The sequence below is a fragment of the Phacochoerus africanus genome, chromosome 4, assembly GCF_016906955.1.
Source record: "Phacochoerus africanus isolate WHEZ1 chromosome 4, ROS_Pafr_v1, whole genome shotgun sequence".
NCBI classification, from domain to species: Eukaryota; Metazoa; Chordata; class Mammalia; order Artiodactyla; family Suidae; genus Phacochoerus; species Phacochoerus africanus.
The window spans coordinates 119,455,967-119,479,150 of NC_062547.1; the positions used below are offsets into that span (position 1 = coordinate 119,455,967).

A 23,184-nucleotide genomic window follows, 5' to 3' on the forward strand; every position below is an offset into this window, starting at 1 on the left:
GAGAAACAACAGCAACAACAAATATCAGCCATTTCCTCTACAACTTTATAGACTATACATCAACTATTTCTTTAATGCTCCTTAGGTATGTTGTTGAACTGTCATACCTTCTTGTTAAACCAACTGAGTTAAGCTAAGTCTATAAAAAAGCGACTCAGACTTAGACTATCTAAAGACTATCTATAAAAAAGCAACTCAGACAATTTTTGCCCTCCAGGGGACATCTGGCAAGGTCTGGAAATACTTCTGATAATTACAATTAAGACGGTGCAGCCAGCATCTAGTGGGTGGAGGCCACGAATGCTGCTAACCATCCTACAATGCACAGGACAACCCCCACAGTAAAGAATTATCCAGCCCAAATAGGCAACAGGGCCAATGCTGATAAATCCTGATCTAACCCAGTGCCAGTATATTTTTGTGAAAATGGAATGTTACATATTTGCTACAGTTAAGAGTTACTCTTTACCATGGGGTTGCCAAAATTTTGAGTCTTCGAAAACAAGAAATGAGGCTGAAGTTACAAAACTCAAAGAAACTTCTAAGTCAAAAGAGTTTTTTTTTTCCTAACTGCCTCTTTATTTTCCATTGAAAACAATGTGCCCTTTTCCTGGTAAGATGACTTTTATCAAAAGCCTGGGTAGATCTGAATTTCCCACATTTCCAGTGGCTATAGAGGGTCAGAAAACTGGCTTATTTCTTGGAGTAGATATGTTTGGTCTTGAGGATGCCCAACTGTAGTTCCACTAAAATTCCTTAACTTCTCAATACCTGTTTCACTCTCAAGATGCTGGAAAAACTGTAACATTCCTCATGGGATTGTTGTAAAGTTAACGATGCGTGTTAAAAAAGTTTAGCAGTCCTAGAATACAGAAATAAACAACAAGTAATAGCTATTATAATTATTACCTCCTTTTTTCTTTCTTCTAGGGCCAGAAATTTTTGATACCATTTCTCGTGCTGCTGAACTTCATCCTGTGTTCTTCCAGGAAGGTGTTCTAGAACTTCTCCCACAAATGTTGGCTTCCCTTTATGCTTGTTTCTCACCTTCATAAAATGCTGGTGATCATAGTCATCCCAGCCCCCTTGTCGCCCTCCCGTTTGCTGAAGGAATTTTTCAAAATCGAGCACTTCTTCTGGAAGAGTACTTGGTGTTCCTCTGTCTATGGGAACTTTGCTTGACATTGCTCTGAAAGCTTTCTCGGTTTCTGAATTACCCAAAGCCCATGTGTCAATTTTTCTTGATATGGCACTCAACTCATTATTAGTTGTTTTCTCTTCTTTAATAAGCTCTTCATATCTAACAATTTAAAAGTAAAGTTTCAATAATAAGATACAAACAAATCCCTATTAACCTCTCATTTTTTTCCTCATATTTTATTATTCCTGACCCTTTGCATGTCATGTTCTCCAGTTAACCTTATTAACATTCATAAATCTAAGCCTTAAAAGAGTTTCCTCAGAGAAAAAAACAATCTTTCAAATTCTCATTGGGATTTTATATGTCCAAACATAAATACAAATTCACTCTAAACATGAAAAGCAGTCTAAAATCTAAAACGAGAGGTATTATATTGCCTTTGTATAAGACTAGTATTACATACATAACAAAAAATAGTTTATATACAACAAGTGAGTGGAGAGTTATTGAAAAATAATGGTAAATAATTTTATATCAAAATGCATTTAAAACATACATCAATCTCTGCTCTTCCTTAAAAGTGTTAATTGCATTTTCAATTTCTTCCATCATTTCTCTGAGCTTTTCAACAACTGTTAAAAAAAATGGAAAAATTATGTCATGTCATATTTCATTATGACTAAGAATTAAATATTAGGAAAAAAATTGGAATGTTCTCTTAATTTAAAAACATTTAACCTAAAGAATAAGAAGAAAATAGGCATTTAAAAAGTGAATTTTATGATTGCAATTTTCTTGATTACATATTTTTTCTCATGCACACATACCTTAATTATTTTTTCCAAAAAATGATTTACACTACATATTTGTTTGTGACTTGCTCTTTTTCTTTAACAAAATGTAGTATTGTAGTTATCTTTCCATATCAAAATACATATGGCTACTTCATTCTTTTTATGGTTACATGGTATTTCTATTGTCTAATGCTACCCTAATCATTTAATTAATTTTCAAATTGATAAACCTTTAAACAGAAGCAATGCAGTAGTATCTTTGCATACATACTTTTGTGTGCTCAACTAAATATTTTTAGAGGATAAATGATAATCTGAAATGCTAAATTAAAAAAGTATTCCCATTTCACAGTAGGCTAGATACTATCACACAGTTTTTCAAAGTGGCTCTACCAACTCACAGTTTCTGAGAGTGCTCCTTCCCCGGTACTTCTAACCATTTCCAAAATAATCAAATGTTTATCATCATTAATTTAGCTGACATTTTTGTAATATTTAATAAACCTGTATACTTTTTAACATGTGTTTTATGTTTCTTTTTTATTATTTTATTTTATTGGGTATAGCTGATTTACAATATTGTATTAGCTTTAGGTTTACAGTAAAGAGAATCATTTATATATATATATACACACACACACACATATATGTATTCTTTTTTCCCATATTTTGTGCTTCTTTTGCAATAATATGCACCTTATAATCTTTGCCCATTTTTCTATTAGATTATATTTGTTGCTCTAACATGTAGGCACTCATATATCACGGATATTACATTTTAAGTTATGTATATATTACTAATATTTTCCTAATTTGTATTTCAACTTTGCTTATGATTTGAGTTTTTTAAAGTAATAAATTATGTCTACTTTTTCTTTATGGTTCTGATTTTTGTCATTCTTTTTTTTCCTTTTTTTGTCTTTTTAGGGCCACGCCTGTGGCACATGGAAGATCCAAGCTAGGGGTCGAATCGGAGCTACAGCTGCTGGCCTACGCCACAGCCACAGCAATGCCAGATCTAAGCTGTGTCTGTGATCTACACCACGACTCACAGCAACGCCGGATCCCTAATCCACTAAGCAGGGCCAAGGACTGAACCTGCGTCCTAATGGATACTAGTCGGGTTTGTTACTGCTGAGCCACAATGGGAATTCCTGATTTTTGTCATTCTTATAAATTATAATATAATTATAAAAATGTTAACATATGTTCTCTTCTAATCTTTTTATGGTTTCACTTTTTTTTTCTTTTTTTTTTGTCTTTTTGCCATTTCTAGGGCCGTTCTCACAGCACATGGAGGTTCCCAGGCTAGGGGTCTAATCGGAGCTGTAGCTGCTGGCCCATGCCAGAGCCACAGCAACGCAGGATCCAAGCCGCATCTGTGACTTACACCACAGCTCATGGCAATGCCGGATCCTTAACCTTGCCTGGGATTGAACTCACAACCTCATGGTTCCTAGTCGGATTCATTAACCACTGTGCCACGACAGGAACTCCGATGGTTTCACATACAAAGTAAATATATAAGAATTAAATACTCACACTTACTATTTTCTAGCGCTTACTATTTTATAAGCAATGCACACATGCTTTATGTGCACTGTCTCACTTCACTTCCCTAACAACTCTGAGTTAGTTCCTATGATTATCTCCATTTTAGAGCTAAGGAAATGAAAGCTCAAACAGAGCAAGGAACTTGCCTAAAATCAATTAACACAGCTGAAGGAGTTGACCCAACAACTGTTTGATGAGTCCATACGCCTTGAGCATTTGACAGTAGTGCTTTGATCTTTTTTTATACAAATGACTAAAAATTTCCCCGATATCACTAAGCCATTCCCCTAGGTGACTGAAATGCCTCTGAAAGGCAGTAACTTCAAAAAGCAAATGATTAGAAAACACTAGGCTAAGAATCAAGAAATCAGTCTTTTTTCCTCTTTATTAGCTGAATCTGAATCTTTCCATACCACATATTCTTCATCCCATATGTGACACTAATATCTATTCTACTGTATAATAATGTGTAAGGATTTGATGGCATTTTAAAGATTAAAAAAATACATAAACACCAGATATTATAGTTTTCCAATGAATCCTTATTAATCCCAAACCATAGAGTAGGGCTTAGAATCTCCATTAATGCCAAACAGAACATTTTCTTAGAAGAAAAGTATGTTTTTCTAACGAACAAAAAAATGATATGAATACATAAGAACAATATTAAAATCTAAATTTACTCACAATCAGGTGTAGGCTTCACATCTTTTAACTGATGTTGAAGTTTCTTTACATTGTTGTGTATTTTGGCCAACTGTTGCTGGATTTTTGCTCCTGTACAGAAGTATGTACTTTAAAATAATTCTATGACAAATGTAGTTATCAATTCAGCATTATTAACACAAGATTGATCACCATCACTTAGTAAATCATAGTAAAGAGCAATTAATGAACAGAAGATGGTTATTTATGAGTGTCAAAACAGCCTGAACAAACTCTTGCTCTAACAAAGCATATCTCAATTTGCTGCAATACTTCAAAGCACAATAGGTTAAATCCTACTGTAATCTGTGCAAAGAAATGTCCTTGGAGACATTTTTTTTTCAAACTCTAGAGGCTGACTTATTGGACACTTAAATACATGGATCAGTAGCACAGGCATTTGTTCTTTAACAGTTTTTTTCTTTTTTAATTTGTTATAATTTATGGACACAGGTTTTTATCTCAACTTTTGTTGGAATATTAAAATTGTCTAACCGATATTTATTCTGTGAATACTGGCAAAATTCCTAGAGAGAATTAATTTTAACTAATCACATCCTCTAATAGAGGGCTGGTGATATTTACTGTCATAGTCATGGTCTAGAAGAGATGTCTCAGGTGTCATTTACAGGTATCTATGCTGCAGGCTGCCAAGCTCAACCAAAGGACCCATCTGAAGTAAACTGTTAGGCCCATAATAAAAGCCTGAAGAACAGAGGAGGGTCTCAAAGACATTTTCAGATGTTCTGTATCAGCAGCAGAAAAACTGAATTTTTCTTTCATATTTTATTTCTGAAGTAATAATCTTACATTTTTGTGGCCACACCCATGGCATACAGAAGATCCCAGGCCAAGGATCAAATCCACATCACAGCAGCAACCCAAGTCATAGCAGTGACAATGCCAGATCCTTAACCTTCTGAGCCATCAGGGAACTCCAGTAATAATCTTACTTTAGTATTTACTTAAAGTATTAGGCTAATGTCAAATATTCACACTCATATAATAGTAATATTACTTTATCATCTTTGGTATTTCATTTATGCACCCTCCTTATTTTTATGCAACTTTTCCACAAATGAACATGAAACACCAAAATTTTCTCCTGAAATATCCTTAAAAGCAATTATTTTTTTAAAAAAAGTTTACCTTTAGTCCTGAAGACAGTATTAATCATCAAAACAAACCTCAAATATAGTACATATGACTCTGGCTTTTTCTATTTTTTATTAAAATTCATGAGTACCATAAAAGTAGAAACTTCAATGAATTTTATAGGGTATTACTCATTGTTGGCTTTAGGTCAAGAAACTTCCCTAGTAATCAGAAAAGTGGGTTTTTCTTGTTGTTTTATGTTTGCCATAGTTTGATGAGCTACAGTGATACCACTATAAGACAATCTTTCATTTATTCATTTGGAACTGACATTGTATACTGCAGGCAGACCATTTAAGTACAATATTACATAAATGCCTAAAACTACAGCATGACATTTGAGGTAAGGAATAGGTATTTAGTATCTCTAAGTATATGTGAAGAGGAAATTTCTATATCCTTATACTAACACTCCTTCTTCTCCTAGATCAGATAAACACAAAGTGTGAATGAAGACATGCAAAACTGTAGAACAAAGGGAAATAAAAAGATAAAAATAAAGTCGCCTTAAAAAGGGGGAAATCAAGTGACTTAAAATGCATGGAATAGAGACACTGAACTTAATGGCATGACTGAGAGAAAGATCAGTGTTGAACTGTCTATAAAGAACTGAGGGACATTAAGAAATATTAAACAAAGGATGTTTAGATTCCTCTAGGAATCAAAGAGAACTGAAAATTTGGTATTTATAGCACATCCTGTTGTCATTCCAACAGAAGAGGGAGAATGAGTCTTGGCACTATTGGACAAAAGATGGCTTTTAAAAATAGTATAATCTTATGTTCTTTTTTTTTGGTCTTTTTTTGCCTTTCCTAGGGCCGTTCCCGCGGCATATGGAGGTTCCCAGGCTAGGGGTCTAATTGGAGATGTGGCTGCCGGCCTACGCCAGATTCGAGCCGCGTCTTTGACCTACACCACAGCTCATGGCAACGCTGGATCCTTAACCCACTGAACCAGGCCAGGGATCGAACCCACAACCTCATGGTTCCTAGTAGGATTCATTAACCACTCTGCCATGACAGGAACTCCCAAGTGATCTTATATTCTTTAAGAAAAAACTTACTAAGAATTTCTTTTATTTGGATGTGAGGGAGTCCCATGGGCAGTATAATCTTTATAGAATAAGTCTTAATATTTTACAAAGCTTATTGTTGATAATCATTATTTCTTTTAATCAAAGCTAAGGATTTTTTTTTTTTTAATTGTAACATAAGGGCTTTTCAACATACAAAATCTTTACAAAGCAGCAAGGTATTCTTGCAGAAGTCTTTAAGGTCAACATTTAGTATACTGTTAACAATGATTAACGTTCATATCAAACAACAGAACATGTTCCCTGTACAATCTATAAGACATTTTCTTATATATATTCTCTCATCAGATGTACAAACAGCTGTCCTATGGTAGAAATGGTAGGTTTTATATTACAGACAAGTAAACTCAGGTTTAAGTGATTATGTGATTTGACTACTGCATACTACTGAATCTGCTGATGCTTACTCAGTCCAGGTCTCAGTTAATAAGATGACGGTGATAAGCTAAAATTAGACAGCCTAGGAATCAAACTCTCTTTACTTAAAAAAATTTTAACAGCATTGATTTGTCAACCAGAAAACAAAACCCTCTTTGTGCTATTAAAATGAAAGAAACATACACAGAAAACAATCCAGTTAGAATGACTAAATAGTGACCCCCCCCCAAAATAAATACATAACCCAAAAGACAAACTCATTACCAACCAGAAAGCATCTTGATTGAGCATACAACATAGTCAATGCACAAAGACTAAGCACCAGGCAAAACTATAACTTTATATCACGCAACAGGTTTGGTTCATCATGAACTCAACTTACTTTCTGTCTTCCTGCTGTTAATCAATTTATTTTCCAATTCTTCCAGCATACTATGTTCAATTCTGAAGTCACTTTTTTGGTTGTAGAAATGACTGCGTTTATCTTTTTCTATGTTAATAACTCTTTAGAGAAGAAACAAATAGCATAAATATGATTAAATATATTTTTAATTGTTTAAAATATGAAGACATTTCCAATTAGTATTTATTTGTATCAACTCATCTAAGGACTCAAAATATGATTATTTGGATCAGTAAGGCTAAGGAGTCAAAACAGTAGAAAGTATTAAGTTCAACTAACATTACAAGTAATTTGTTGTTACTTAAATTATCAAATGTTAATTTAAGAAAAATGGAATCACTAGACTTCTTTGAAAATACATAAACCTTTGGCTACTGATTCCAACTCAATCTCACTGTGGGCTGAAAATGGTCACCACTGTGGATGGCTGTTTTCAAGAGCAGATACTGTTAACTTTGTAACCTGAACCAAGACATTTAACCTTTCCAGGTGTGAACCTCCCCATCACTAAAATGTGAATAATAAGAGCTCTCCACTACCCAATAGAGCTGTGATAAACATTATATGAGAGAATATAGATGAGGGATCACAATACATTAAAATGGACTATGGAAATATACATTATTAATATTAATAAAACTAAAACTTCAGAAAGCAAACGATCTATGAAAACAGGGATTTTAATATATTTAAGGAGTACTGTCTATATTTACTCCAAAGCGTCCTTCATTTCATCCTTACTCCTTGACTTTAGTCCATCTACCAGTAAGGAGTTCAAAAGTTAAGTTGAACCCTTGGGTAAAAAAAAAAAAACAAAAAACTACCATTAGGAAACAAACATCTGTGGCTAGGAATTTGTTTTCTCAACACCTACATTCTTTCTCCCAGAAAGTGGAAATTAATATGACTGCTTCAGTAATCCTGAATTTAATGAATGGTGGAGTGTCTCTGGCCACTGACTTATGTTCATACAACCTGAGGGGCAACTATTTAAGGTAGAGTTTCCCAATTTTTTTCTCTTGCCACACATAGAGAAGAAATTAATGTTTATAAGGCATATGGGGGTAAACAGATGAGCATACCACAGGCCCTAACTGGCTGCCCCCAAAGCTGGAGGTGGGGGGCGGTTCAAAACTTTGTATGTATGTTTGGGAGAGGAAGCAGTGGTAGGACAGAGACATCAAATAGATTTCAGTCTTCAGGTCAACGCTAATGGCTTGAGGATGGCTACTGGAGTCCTGCACTGAGGACCTGCAGGCCCATCCAGGCTATAGCTGGGGTGTGGGAAGTTACTATGATCATACAGAAACATGTCAGGAGTTCCCATCATGGCTTAGTGGAAGCTCCCCAATATAGCTTCATATGATATATACCTCATATCACTCTGATTCAACAATTCTAGCTCTTTTTTTTCCTTTCTTGGTTCATTTACCTTTTCTTTTTTTGCTGAAGTATTCGAAAGTAAATCCACTACGTTATGTTATTTCATCCTAACATACTTCAGTGTGCAGATTATGGATATTTGACTTATAGAATTATAATACCATTATCATGACTGACAAAATCACTAATTCCTTGGTATCTAATATATACTCTTAAGGTAAAAACAAAACAAAACAAATCAAGATGCAGAACAGTGTGTAGAATATGCTACCATTTATGTCAAAAGGGAAGAATCTGAGTATGTATTTTTTTTGTGTGTGTGTGTGTGTGTGTTTTTGCTATTTCTTGGGCTGCTCCTGCAGCATATGGAGGTTCCCAGGCTAGGGGTCGAATAGGAGCCGTAGCCACTGGCCTACGCCAGAGCCACAGCAACGCGGGATCCGAGCCACGTCTGTGACCTATACCACAGCTCACAGCAATGCTGGATCGTTAACCCACCGAGCAAGGGTAGGGACCGAACCCGCAACCTCATGGTTCCTAGTCGGATTCGTTAACCACTGCGCCACGATGGGAACTCCGTGAGTATGTATTTTTATTTCCTTATAAACACATAAAATATCTGTGGAAGGATGCACAAGAAACTAAAAATAGTGGTTGCCTGAGGGGAGGGTAAATGGGTACCTGGGGTCATGGGTGAAACAAAGACCTTCCACTGAGGACCCTTTGATATGAACTGATTTTTTAAATCATGTGAATGTATAACCTATTCTGAAAATAAAACATTTATATTACAAATGATGTTTTTTCCCTTTGTATTCAATGGGAATTGTTGGATTCAGTTTCAATGAATTCTTCTAACACTCTTTCAATAAGTTTTTCAAAAGCATTATAACAGATGAAGAAAGCCTAACCAGAGCTATAAAACCAACACATACTGGTAGACAAGCTATCTGTACTGGCATAATCTCCTGGTTTGCTATATAGATGGACAACAACCGCTTGGTGGATTACCCTATCTAGAAAGACACATAAACCAAAATTCCTAACCAAGGATATAACTCTATTCAGGTCATGTATTTTGGAAATTTAAAAAAATGTGTACTTTATCAAATTCTGAGTATTAAAAATATAAGACTTAAACAAATGTACTGAGAATTCAATCTCACAAAGCTACAGCATGGTCTATCTCTAAAAAATTCAAACAGTACACGGTTTTATTGGTGGAATTTCTAAACAGATAACTGGAACTAATTCTGGTGCAGAGACCATTTCTTACAAATGGCTCCTCTTCACTTGGTTCTTTAAAAAACTGATGCTGTACAAATTCAAAGCAGTGTTTTTTATAAAGCCTCCAACAATAGGGTAGGGTTGGGTGCTCTGACTTCTAATTATTTTATCATTACTCATGATATTTATCATATCATAGAGTGCTACTGACAATGCTGAACATTCAGTAACTATCACAGGCTATTTAAAGAAAAGAACATATACACTAAAACTTAAATGCCAAGTTCTTGATTATTCTAGTCATAATGCGGAAGATGAATCTGAAAGGGGCAGATATATCAAGGAAGGGAAACCAATTAAAAGCCCATTAAAAGGAGTTCCCGTCCTGATGCACTGGTTAACGAATCCAACTAGGAACCATGAGGTTGCGGGTTCGGTCCCTGCCCTTGCTCAGTGGGTTAACGATCCAGCGTTGCTGTGAGCTGTGGTGTAGGTGCAGACGCGGCTCGGATCCTGCGTTGCTGTGGCTCTGGCGTAGGCCAGTGGCTACGGCTCCGATTTGACCCCTAGCCTGGGAACATATGCCGGGGGAGCAGCCCAAAAAAATAGCAAAAAAAAAAAAAAAAAAAGCCCATTAAAAAATAACTCAAGGGTAGAGGACAGATTAAAGTTTTTCATTCACTCAAAAATAGTTAGCAAGTGCTTACTTTGGTAAGTGAAAATATATTTCATCGGTTACTTGATGTACGTAATCTAAAAAATAACTTTTTGTTTTCCTTGAAATATACTGATTCAAAATGGTGAAAAATAAATAAATGAAATTTTAAAAACTCTACTTAAAATGAACTTTATGTTCAATAGTTTATTATATTTGTCTATTTCACATGTCCTTTCTCTTGTTTTACATTTAGAAGACTAGTAACTAGAATTTCTTAACTTATTGTTGGACTGGATAAGATGGACTGGAAGTAACTTTATATTGCTCATTAAAATGGCTAGTAATGTTACATGAGGGTAATGTTCTTATACTTACTGATTTTTAAGTCTTTCTGCTGTGCGTATGAATTCTGCTTTCTTAGTCCGACTAACTTTCTGCTTCCAGTTCTGAAGATGAAAAGGTCGAATTCCACCTGAAGTACCAAAATTGCTATCATGCTAAATAGAAAATAAAAATAAATTTACCCTCAATAACAGTAACAGCCAGAGATAAAAGTGAAATTTTTTTCAGAGATAAAACCTCAATAATGGAGATCCTCGAAGGATAATTTGGGGGCCAATCTTTTTTAATTTTTAAGAACATAGTTTGTGGAAGGAGGGATATCTATCATGAAATGCTAAATTAGTAAGAAATGTGAAGTTTTCAGGGTTTCAAGAAAAAGATCTAATTCTTTCATTCAGTCAGTCATTTAGCAATATGTATTGAACACTTGTGATGTGACCAGTGAAGGAACAGACACTAGGGAAACAATGATGGCCCATGGTAACATGGCCCCTGATATAGTCCAGTGAGGGAAACAGACTAAAAAAAGAAAGAGGAAATAAGGAATACATTTTAAAAACCCAACTACATTAAGTGCCATTAAAGAAACAAACAGTGCTGGAGCTCCCTTCATTGCTCAGTGGTTAACGAGCCCAACTAGGATCCATGAGGATGAGGGTTCGATCCCTGGCCTCGCTCAGCAGGCTAAGGATCCGGCATTGCTGTGAGCTGAAGAGTAGGTCGCAGACGCGGCTTGGATCCAGCATTGCTGTGGCTGTGGTGTAGGCCAGCAGCTGCAAGTCCGATTTGACCCCTAGCCTGGGAACCTCCATATGCCTCAGCTTCGGCCATAAAAAGTGAAAGAAAGAAAGGGAAGGGAAGGGAAGGGAAGGGAAGGGAGGGAGGGAGGGAAGGAAAGAAGGAAGGAAGGAAGGAAGGAAGGAAGGAAGGAAGGAAGGAAGGAATGATGAAAGAAGAAAATAAAGAAGAAAGAAATACAGAAAGAAAGAAAGAAAGAAAGAAAGCAAGAAAGAAAGAAAGAACGAAAGAGCAAGAAAGAAAGAAGAGAGAGAAAGAGGAGGAGAAAGAGGGGGGGGGAGGGACCAGGGAGGGGAGGGTAGGGTATGGTCTGTAGGACGTAAAGAAAGGAGAAAGCAACAGTGCTGTTATGACGTTACGAGTTCAAAGGTTTTGTTTTTTTCAGTTAGAATGGCCCTGGAAGGTCTATTTGAGGTGATGACGTTTAAGGAAGAATACGCTGGCCATGCCAAATGCTGTAGGGAAAGGTGTGCCAGGCAGAAAGATTGGAATGTACAGCAGGAAAAACCTTGGCTAGTTCAAGCAGAGACAGGACAACTGCGATATGAGATTAGTAAAGTGCTGAGCTTGGCAGGAGATGAGAGTAGAAACGTAGGCACATGGTGTATCACACCAGCATTTCAAGTTACTGGGGACATCTGGATTTTACTGAAGGGTTATGAGCAGGACAATGCCACCATACACTGAAGAAAATCTTTCCAGCTATTTTTTGGAGAATAAATTAGTGGGAGGTGGGAGAGGAAGTAAGGCAAGACTGGAAGCAGGAAAATCAATGTGGCAGGTGATGCAGCGACACAGACAAGGAACAACGGGGTTCAGAACTACTGGGGTCATGGTGGAGATTAAAAGTAAGAAGAGTAAATGTATCTTGGAGACATAACCAAGAGGAATTGCTGACAGCCTGGATGTAGGAGATGAAGAAAAGAGGAAGCAAGAATAAAGTAAAGAATTTAGGGAATATTTTGGGAATATGTGAGATATAATTCATGTAACACGAAATGTGTACATAAAGTTTATAATTCAATAGTTTATAGCATACTTACAAAGTCATGCAGCCATCAACACTATCTAGTTCCAGAATACTTTCAGCATACCAAAAAGAAACCCCAAACTCATTAAGCAGCTGCTTCCCGACCCCTCTCCCACCCCTCAGCCCCTGGCAACCACTAATCTGACTCCATGGATTTGCCTGTTCTGGACAATTAATATAAATGGGATCAAACAATATGCATCTCTTTTTATCTGGCTTCTTTCACTTAGTATAATGTTTTTGAGATTCATCCATGTTGTATCATGAATCTGTCCACAGCTTTTTATGGTCAAGTAATATTCCACAACATGGATGTACCACACTCTGCTTAATCACTCATCAGTTGAGGGATAGTTAGGTTCCTTTCACTATTTGGTCAATATGAATAATGCTACTAAGAAATTCATGTACAAGTTTTAGTATGAATACATGTTTTCAATTTTCTTGAGTATACACCCAGCAGCACCATTTCTGGATCATAAGCTAACTCCTTTTTACTTTCCCATTAAAAAATTTTGTCTTTATTGTTAAGCTGGAAACATTCTTATAAATCCCTTATCAGATAGATGATTTGCAAATATTTTCCCCAAATCTGAGTTGTCTTTTCACTTTCCTGATAATGTCCTTTGAAGCACAAAAGTTTTGAACTTTTTAAAGAACTGCCAAAGTGTTTCCCACAGTGGCTGCATCATTTTATATTCCTACCAGCATTGTACAGGGGTTTCAGTTTCCTCACATCCTCCCCAACGCTTGATATTGTCTGTCTTTTTTTATTACATTCATCCTAATGGGTGTGAAGTGGTATCTCACAGTGGTTTTGATTAGTCCATAATGATTAATGATGCTAAGCATCAATTCATGTACTTGTTGGCCACTTCTTTGGAGGGATGTTTACTTATATCCTACTTTTAAAATTAGTTTTCTAAAAAAAAATTTAGTTATAAGAGTTATTTACATAATTTTAGATATATTGTGAGTATATGACTTGAAAATATTTTCTTCCATTCTCTGTTTTTTTCACCTTCCTGATAACATCCTTTGAAGCAAAAGAGCTTTCAATTTGAATGGAAGTTAATTTATCTATTTAATCTTTGGTTGCCTCTGCATTAGGTGTCATACAGAAAAAACTATTACCGAATCAAAGGTCATGGAGATTAACATCTAAGTGTTCTTCTAAGAGCTTTATAGTTTTGCCTCTTACATTTAGGTCTCTAATCCATTTTGAGTTAATTTTTATATATGGAGTGTGGTAGAAATCCATCTTCATGCTTTTGAAAGTGGACATCCAGTTGTCCCAACATCATCTGTTGAAAAGACTATTCTTTCCTTATCAAATTATATTAACACCCTTGTTGAAAATCAGTAACAGTAATTGGGGCAAATTATTTAATACTTTTAAGTCTCAACTTTACTTTTAGAATAAAAATATTGTAGTAGATAATTCCAAGCTCCCATCAAATTCAAAGTCCTTAGATTTTTAAAATTGAGACACATACTACAAAGCTACAGTCATCAAAACAGTACAGTACTGGCACAAAAACAGAAATATAGATCAATGGAACAGGACAGAAAGCCATAAATAATTCCATGAAACTATGGTCAACTGCTCTATGACAAAGGAGGCAAGAATATACAGTGGAGAAAAGACCATCTCTTCAATAAGTAGTATTGGGAAAACTGGACTGCTGCATGTAAAAGAATGAAATTAGAATACTCTCTAACACCATGCACAAAAATAAACTCAAAATGGATTAAGGACCTAAATATAAAACTGGACACTATAAAACTCTTAGAGGAAAACATAAGCTGAACACTCTCTGACATAAATGGCAGCAATATCTTCTCAGATCTACCTCCTAGAGTAATGGCAATACAAACAAAAATTAAATTAAATTTTAATTTTAATTTAATTAAATTTAAAAATTTTTACACAGGAAAGGAAGCCACAAACAAAACAAAAAGACAAACCAAAGAATGGGAGAAAACGTTTGCAAATGAAATGACTGAAAAGGGATTAATCTCCAAAATTTATAAATACCTCCTGCAGCTCAATATCAAAAAAACAAACAACCCCATCAAAAAATGGGCAGAAGATCTAAACAGACATTTCTTCAAAGAAGACATACAGATGGCCAAAATACACATGAAAAGGTGCTCAACATTACTAATTATCAGAGAAGTGCAAATCAAAATTACTATGAGGTACTGCCTTACGCTAGCCAGAATGGCCATCATCAAAAGGTCTATAAACAATAAATACCGGAGAAGGTGTGGAAAAAAGGGAACCCTCCTACAGTGTTGGTGGGAATGTAAATTGGTACAGCCACTATGGAAAACAGTATGTAGATTCCTCAAAAAACTAAAAATAGAAGTACCATATGATCCAGCAATCCCACTCCTGGGCATCTATCCAGAGAAAACCATGACTCAGAAAGATACATGTACCCCGATGTTCACTGCAGCACTATATACAATACCCAAGATATGGAAGCAACCTAAATGTCCATTAACAGAGGAGTGGATAAACAAGATGTGGTGCATATATACAATGGGATATTAGCCATAAAAAAGAATGAAACGATGGCATTTGCAGCAACATGGGTGGATCTAGACAGTGATAGACAAACATCATGCTATCACTTACATGTGGAATCTAATTAAAGGATACAAATGAACTTATTTGCAGAACAGAAACAGACTCACAGACTTTCAAAGACTTATGGTTACCAAAGGGGATAACTGGGGAAGGGGTGGGAAGGATGGGTGGGCTCAGGTTTAGGGATGGAAATGTTCTAAATTTAGGTTGAGATGATGGTTGTACAAATATAAATATAGTAAAATTAATTGAATTAAAAAATAGATACAATTGACACACAGCATTAGTTTCAGATATACAATGTAATGAGTCAATATTTGTGTACATTGTAAAATGCACACCACAGTAAGTTTAGTTAGCATCCATTACCAGAGTTACAAATTGCTTTTCTTGAGATCAGAACTTTTAAGATCTATTCTGTAAGTAACTACTGTCAACTACAGTCACCACGCTATACATTACATCCCCAGGACTTAACTTATTTTATAACTGTGTGTACCTTTTACTACCTTTACCCATTTTGCCCACCCTAGCCCCGCCTCTGACAACCACTAACCTACTCTCCGTACCTAGTTTAATTTTTAAGATTCCACATTTAAGTGAGATCATATGGTTTTTGCCTTTCTTTGTCTGATTTATTTCACTTAGCATAATGCCCTCAAGGTCCATCCATGTTTTCATAAATGGCAAGATTTCCTTCCTTTTACACCTGAATAGTATTTCAGTGTTGTGTGTGTGTGTGTGTGTGTGTGTGTGTGTGTGTGTGTGTGTATCTGTGTATGTATCACATTTTCTTTATCCATTAATCATCAGTGGACACTTAGATTGCTCCCATATCTTGGCTATCATAAACACTGGTATAATGAATATGGGGGCGCATATACCTTTTCAAGTAAGTGTTTTCATTTCCTTCAGATAAATACTCAGAAGTGGAATTGCTGGATCCTATGACAGTTTCATTTTTAAATTTTCTAAGGAACTCCCCTACTATTTTCCACAGAGGCTGAACCAATTTATATTCCTACCAAGAGTGCACAAGGGTTCACTTTTCTCCACAGTCTTATCAACACTTATTTCTTGTCTCTTTGGTAATAGGCATTCTAAAAAGTGTGAAGTCATATCATGGATTTGATTTGCATTTCCCTGAAAATTAATGATGATATGCATCTTTTCATGTACCTGTTGGTCATCTGTGTGTCTTCTTGGGAAAACTGTCTACTCAGTTCCTTTGCCCATTTTCAATCTGATTGGTTTAATCTGATGGGGTTTTTTTTGTTTTGTTTTGTTTTTTTGGCTACTGAGTTGTATAAGACCGCATTTTGGATATTAACTCCTATCATATGCATGATTTACATATTTTTTTCCCATTCATTAGGTTGTCTTTTCATTTTGTTGATGTTTCCTTTGCTGTGCCGTAGCTTTTTGGTTTGATGTAATTTCCTTCATTTTTAGATAATCATTTTGCTCGCCACAGAATTTCTGGTTGACAGTCCTTTTCTTTCAACATTTTACTATGTCGTCCCATGCCTTTGTAATCCAAGGTTTCTGTTGAGAAATCAGCTGTTAATCTGATTAAAAACCTTAAAAGATTTTTTGTCTTAGTTTTTTCTTTTTGAATCTGACATGTCTAGATATGGATCTTTTCGAGTTTATTCTACTTGGAGTTTACCGAGTTTCAACAACATGCAGATTAATATTTCAGCCATTGTTTCTTTCCCCCTTTTCCTCTCTCCTCTCCTTCTGGGACTCTAATTAGGTGTGACACTTGATGGTGTCTCACAGGTCTCTAAGGCTCTGTTCATTTTTTTTTTCATTCTTTTTTTCTTTTTGTTCTGAACTGACTTATCTTCACTTTGGTGATTCTTTCTTCAGCCAGTTCATATCCAGTGTTGAGTCCTTCTAGTCAGTTTTTCATTTGAGTTCTTATATTTTTAACTCTAGAATTTCTACTTGATTCATTATAATTTTTCTTTTTACAGGTATTTTCTATTTTTTGTGAGACATTATTCTCATACTTTCTTTAGAGATGGTTTCTTTTAGCCTTTTGAACCTATTTAAAGTAGATAATTTCATGTCTTTGTCTATTATGTCCAACATCTGGTCATCCTAAGGGAAAGTTTCTCTGTACTGCTCTTTAAAAAAAAAAAAAAATTCTTCTGTGTGTGGACCATACTTTGTTTCTTTGGTTAATTCATAATTTGTTTGTCAAAACTCAACACTTGAAATAATATAATGTGGCAACTCTGAAAATGAGATTCTTTACCCTCCCTAAGATTTGTAGTTGTTGCTATATAGTCATTTTTCTGAATTAATTTGTTTAAGTCTATATTATTTGTTTGTGTGCCACTGAAATCTCTTGCTTTTTTAGCTTAGCTGCCAGTGAATGATTGGTTGGTCAGAGATTTTCTCAGATGTCTTAAACCAGTAAGTCTTCCAGACTTTGCTGAGGAAGTCTGTATGCATGCTGAGAATGTCATCAGTACTTGGGCAAGTGAACAACTCTACCTTAGCCTTCACTTCCTGCTTGGATAGAGATTGAAGCTCAGCCAAATGTGAGACCTCAGGCTTTCCTAGGCCTTCTACGATGCATTTGTTTCCTATTGCTACTGTAACAAATTTACCAAAAATCAGTTTACCACAAACTTAAAGGTTTAAACAACTCAATTATTCTCTTACAGTTTTGGAGGTCAAGTCTAAAATTAAGATGTTGACAAGATTGTGTTCTTTCTGGAGGTTCAGAGGAGAACTTTTTTTTTTTTTTTTTTAACCACTGTTCAGGTTTTAGAGGCTACCTTTATTCCACAGCTCAGGGCCCCTTCCTCAAATCATGTCATCTTCTTGCTTCCATTATTACATCTCCTACTATAGGTTCCAATCTTCCCACTTCCCTTTTACAAGGACCTCTGTGAATATACTGGCCCACCCAGATAATCCAGCATATGCTCCCCATCTCAAGATCCTCAATTTTAATCACATCTGTGAAGTTCCTTCTATCATGAACCACCACATAATCACAGGTGTTGGGGATCAGGATGTGACTACCCTTGTGGGGAGGGGAATTCTTCACTCTACCACACTTGGACATACACACAGCCCTTCTAGAAGAAATACATTTTGAGTAATAATTTAAAGTCAGAAAAAGAATGTGGTTATTACTGAAGGACCACTCCAGGCAGCCAAATGACATAAAATACAAGTCATCACAGGAAGGCCACTAGAAACAAAACAAACAGAAGATACGACCCTGTTCTGATACAAAATCAGGACATAAGCTAGTGTGATACTGCTAGAGATACTTCAAGAAAAGCATAATTCAACTGCTGAAATGATCAGAGGGAAATCACATGTGAGGAGAATCTATAGATTTGTAGTCTTTGGCCTTGAAGGGGAATTATGAACAAATAATACACAAATGAGGGGAATTATGAGCGAATAATATATAAACACTAAAATGTACAGATAAGGACATGATTACTTTTTAATGAGTAAGAAATTTATCATATTCTGCACCCTATGGAGGTTGTAAAATAAAATACAATATAAAAGTTATAAAACTTCAAAGATAATTATTCCAAAATAATATATGTAACTGCTATGGTTTGAATTATTTCCCTCAAAATTCATGTTGTGCCCCTGACCTTCTCCATGACTAGATTTGGTGTGTGTGTGCATGCAGGGGGGTGTTAGAGAATTAAAGTTAAATGACATTATAAGGAAAGCATCCTAATGCAACAGGACTGATGTCCTTTTAAGTGGAAGAGACACAATGATAACTCTCTCTCCGCATGTGCACAGATAAAAGGCCGTGTGAGGACACAGCAAGAAGGTGGCTGTCTACAAGCCATAAACCAACCCTGACAGTACTTTGACCTTGGACTTACTTTCGAGCCTCCAAAACTGTAACAAAAAAATTCTGTTGTTTAAGTAACCCAGTCTGTAGTGGTTTGTTATGGAAGACCTAGGGGGCTAATACAGGAACTTTAGATATTTTGGCAGGCATCTCTAATATCATGAGGTTGTCATGAGGAAAACTATCTCTTCTCAGGAAAACATTAATTGGTTTCACTGTTAAGAGTCAATAGGAGCACTCATTCATGAAATCCTAGGACAAATATTCAAGATCAGTGCTAGGCTGTAGAATTTATTATACAGTGTGTGTGTGTGTGTGTGTGTGTGTGTGTGTGTGTGTATTATGTTGTGGGGAGTACCAAGATGGATAACTTATAAAGTCCTCAAAAATCACAACATGGTACAGCAGAGATTCGAATTCCTTTTTGTAAAACCCAAACACCCTTGAGAAATTCTACCTCATTATTATTATTATTATTATTTGTCTTTTTAAGGCTGCACCCACAGCACATGGAGGTTCCCAGGCTAGGGGCTGAATTGGAGCGGAAGCTGCTGGCCTACACCACAGCCACAATAGATCAGAGCCGTGTCTGAGACCTACACCACAGCTCACGGCAACACTGGATTCTTAACCTGCTGAGCGAGGCCAGGGATCAAACCTACGTCCTCATGGATGCCAGTCAGGTTCATTTCTGCTAAGCCGTGATGGGAACTCCTTTTTTTTTTTTTTTTTCCTACCTCATTATTGTTGCGAGGATGAGAGTCTGCTTTCCCTAAACTGGTGGCAGGGTATAAAGCCGAGTATCTCAACCTTAGCATTACTGATACTTTGGACCAGATAATTTTTTGTTGTTGAGGGCTGTCTTTTGGCAGGTACCCACTAGATGCTAGCAGCACACACAACCTTTCCCACAGCCCTGCTGCATCTGGGACAACCAAAACTGTCTCCAGACATTGCTAAATGTTAGGAACTGATACAACAGTTAAAACAGCTCCACAGGTTATTCTCATCCAACACCAAGGAAGGCAAACCTCTGAGAATCACTGTAATGAATAAGAGGGTGTATCAACAACATAAGGCAACTTGTGAGTAATGCAAACCAGGAGGTAAAACATGGTTATAAGAATTTAGGGAACAAGTGATTTTCAACTAACATAAGCCAAGAAGGTTTCATGGAGAAAGCCAGCAAGAGGGCTAAAACACTAGGGTCATGTATTTTAAAAAAATATATTTAAAACATTTAAAAAATGTTTTATATATCATGTATTTTTATTTTTCTATTTTTTTTTTGCCTTTTTGTCTTTTTTTAGGGCTGCACCTGTGGCATATGGAAGTCCCCAGGCTAGGGGTCGAATTGGGGCTGTAGCTACGCCACAGCCACAGCAACGTGGGATCCAAGCCTCATCTGTGACTTACACCACAGCTCACTGCAACACCGGATCCTTAACCCACTGAGCGAGGCCAGGAATCAAACCCGCATTCTCGTGGATACTAGTCGGGTTTGTTAATCACTGAGCCACGACGGGAACTCCTATTATGTATTTTTTCATATTTTATAGTTTTCCTGAAACATCTGGGCTTGAGTTAGAATAACAAAAAGTATTATAGGGGATGTGTGAGAGAATTTGTCTGAGGTGGAATTTCTTGAATTTATATACATAAAGACTGTATTTCCCTAGAGGAAGAAAAAGATGGAACCTGTCATCCTCAGCTCACAACAGCCTGCCGTCAGGTTTGCACTAGGACACAAATATTTAGTGAGTATCTACTGTATTTCTGAACTAAATAGGCACAGTCTTGGTGGTGAGAATACAAAAGTGAATAAAATTTCGAGAAGTTTTTTCCTTCAAAGAAGGCAGCATTTATTCCCAGATAGGGTGGAAAAAGACTTTTCCAATAGGTATAAAATATATAATATATCACATGGTAATAAGTGCCATGGGGAAAAACAAAACCAGAAAAGAGAACAGGGTGTGCCAGGTAAGGGGATTTCATTTGGGGAGGTCATGGAAAGAATCAATGAGCTGATGGCATTTGAACAAATATATCTGAAGGCAGTGATGGTGCTGGCCATGCGACCATGAGGAAAGAGCATTCCAATAAGAGAGTGTTTGGCATGTCTGAGGGACCACGAGGAGGTGAGTATGGCTAGAGGTGACTCAGAGCAGAGGACTGGGGAGGTGATAGGTGATGGGGGCAGCTTCCTGACTCTGTAGACCATAGTAAAAATGTCTGCTTTACTCTAATGGACCCAAGCAGACAAGTGTCATTACTGGACTGACATAAGAGAGGAAGAATAGAAATCAACTAGTTAAGTGTTTCTGCTAGGGGAGAAATGATAGCGTGAACAAGAGTTGTAGTACTTGAGGTCGTGAGAAGAGTGGGATTCTAGACTTATTCTTAAGGCAGAACAGATAGGAATTGCTGGGGTTTGGGTGTGGACTGTGGGAAAATGAGAGGAGGCAAGATCTTTGACCTGAGCAGCCTGATCCAACAATTCTTCATGAAGGATCTTCAGGTCCTCCCTGCGGAGAAAGGGGTTCTAAGAAGATCTTTGGTAATACACTTGCCTCAGACCACCCCATATTTGATTCCTCCATGTGTTCTCAGCGCTGTTACAATAACTGAGCAGCCACCACTGGGCATCAAATCTCCCTTCAAACAAGCACGGTACAAGGGGCTTCCTAGACATAATGTCCCCAGCTCAGGAAGATGCATATTATCAGATTCAATGTTTAGAGAAGAAATTGAATCACTGGAGAGGAAAAGTATGTTCTTATCACAGGCTAAGCAGCAGCAGAGCCAGGGTTTCCGCCCAAGTCTTCTTCCACTCCAAAACCACAAGGGAGATGGCTCCGTTAAAGCAGTTAAATGCACAAGCGAACAAAGCGCAACGGTGGCGGGTGCCAGGCCCTGAGCAAAGGGAGGCTAACACCGTGCCTCCCCGTCTCCGGGGCCGCGCTGCAGAAAACACCTGTTTAGCCCGGGGCCCTGTCCCGCCTCCGGGGCCTCTGGGCCCCTGGGGCCCACGCCCGCCTCCCCGATTTACCTGTTGCGGCACCGAGGCGGCTCCCACGCCGGTCCCTGCGGCTGCTCCCGCCCCCGCCACAGCCCCGGCTACGGCTGTGGCCGCCGCCGCCACCACCACCGTTGTCAAGGCGGCCATCTTGCCACGCCGAGCCGCCCGGTCCCGTGCGGCCCCCCAGGTCTGAGTGGGTTCGGGTGAGGGGAGACGCTGGCTCCGTGCACAGTTCCCAGGGCGGCGAGACCTCGGGGATACACAGCCCTGCCGAGATGCGGGGCGGGGCTGAGGGCGGGGCGGGGCTGAGGGCAGGGCGGAGCTGGGCCCCGGTACAGGGCGGGGCGGGGTCGGGATCAGGGCGGGGCCGGAGTGCAGGGCGGGGCCGGCGTGCTGGGTGGGTGGGTGGCTTGTATTACAGTGCACGTACCACCTCTTTTTTGGCAAAATCTTTCTTCCTATCCGCTGTACCTTAACCACCAAGAAAATTCATTGTTTTTCACTGTTACACCTAAATTTTTTCGTGTCAAATATAGACATAAGGTATATATAGAGAGAGAGATCTATACATCCATATACAGACTTTACATAATAGAACTTCCTTCTAGGTTTCTACTAAGTTCTGGTGAAACTGAATCGAAATGAGAAAAACCTTATTGATGAGCTTGAACAATAAATAAATTTCACATTTTTTTTTGTCTTTTTTTTTTTGCTATTTCTTTGGGCCGCTCCCGCGGCACATGGAGGTTCCCAGGCTAGGGGTTGAATCAGAGCTGTAGCCACCGGCCTACGCCAGAGCCACAGCAAGGCGGGATCCGAGCCGCGTCTGCAACCTACACCACAGCTCACGGCAACGCCGGATCGTTAACCCACTGAGCAAGGGCAGGGATCAAACCTGCAACTTCGTGGTTCCTAGTCGGACTCGTTAACCACTGCGCCACGACGGGAACTCTCAAATTTCACATTTTCAAACAAACAAAACAGAGCATGTCCCACACCATCAGATATCAAACGCAAGACTTTCACAGTTGCACTTCTAGGACTTGGCCACTGAGAAA

General features: G+C 37.6%; 1 protein-coding gene across 2 annotated transcripts in view; it reads right to left on the reverse strand.

Annotated features, from left to right (window-relative positions):
- The window catches only part of CCDC112 (coiled-coil domain containing 112), a 30,885-nt gene extending 8,443 nt beyond the window's left edge, over window positions 1–22,442 (reverse strand). The window contains exons 1-6 of one of the 2 annotated variants that reach the window (XM_047778445.1): window positions 22,157–22,442; window positions 10,867–10,988; window positions 7,203–7,324; window positions 4,177–4,266; window positions 1,698–1,773; window positions 910–1,300 (exon numbers count right to left, since the gene is read on the reverse strand). In XM_047778445.1, the coding sequence (XP_047634401.1) occupies window positions 910–1,300; window positions 1,698–1,773; window positions 4,177–4,266; window positions 7,203–7,324; window positions 10,867–10,988; window positions 22,157–22,273 (918 nt within the window). In that variant the 5' untranslated portion in view covers window positions 22,274–22,442. The remainder of the gene's footprint in view (window positions 1–909; window positions 1,301–1,697; window positions 1,774–4,176; window positions 4,267–7,202; window positions 7,325–10,866; window positions 10,989–22,156) is intronic. The other variant, XM_047778446.1, reaches the window with a different exon arrangement.
- Window positions 22,443–23,184: the final 742 nt, after the last annotated feature.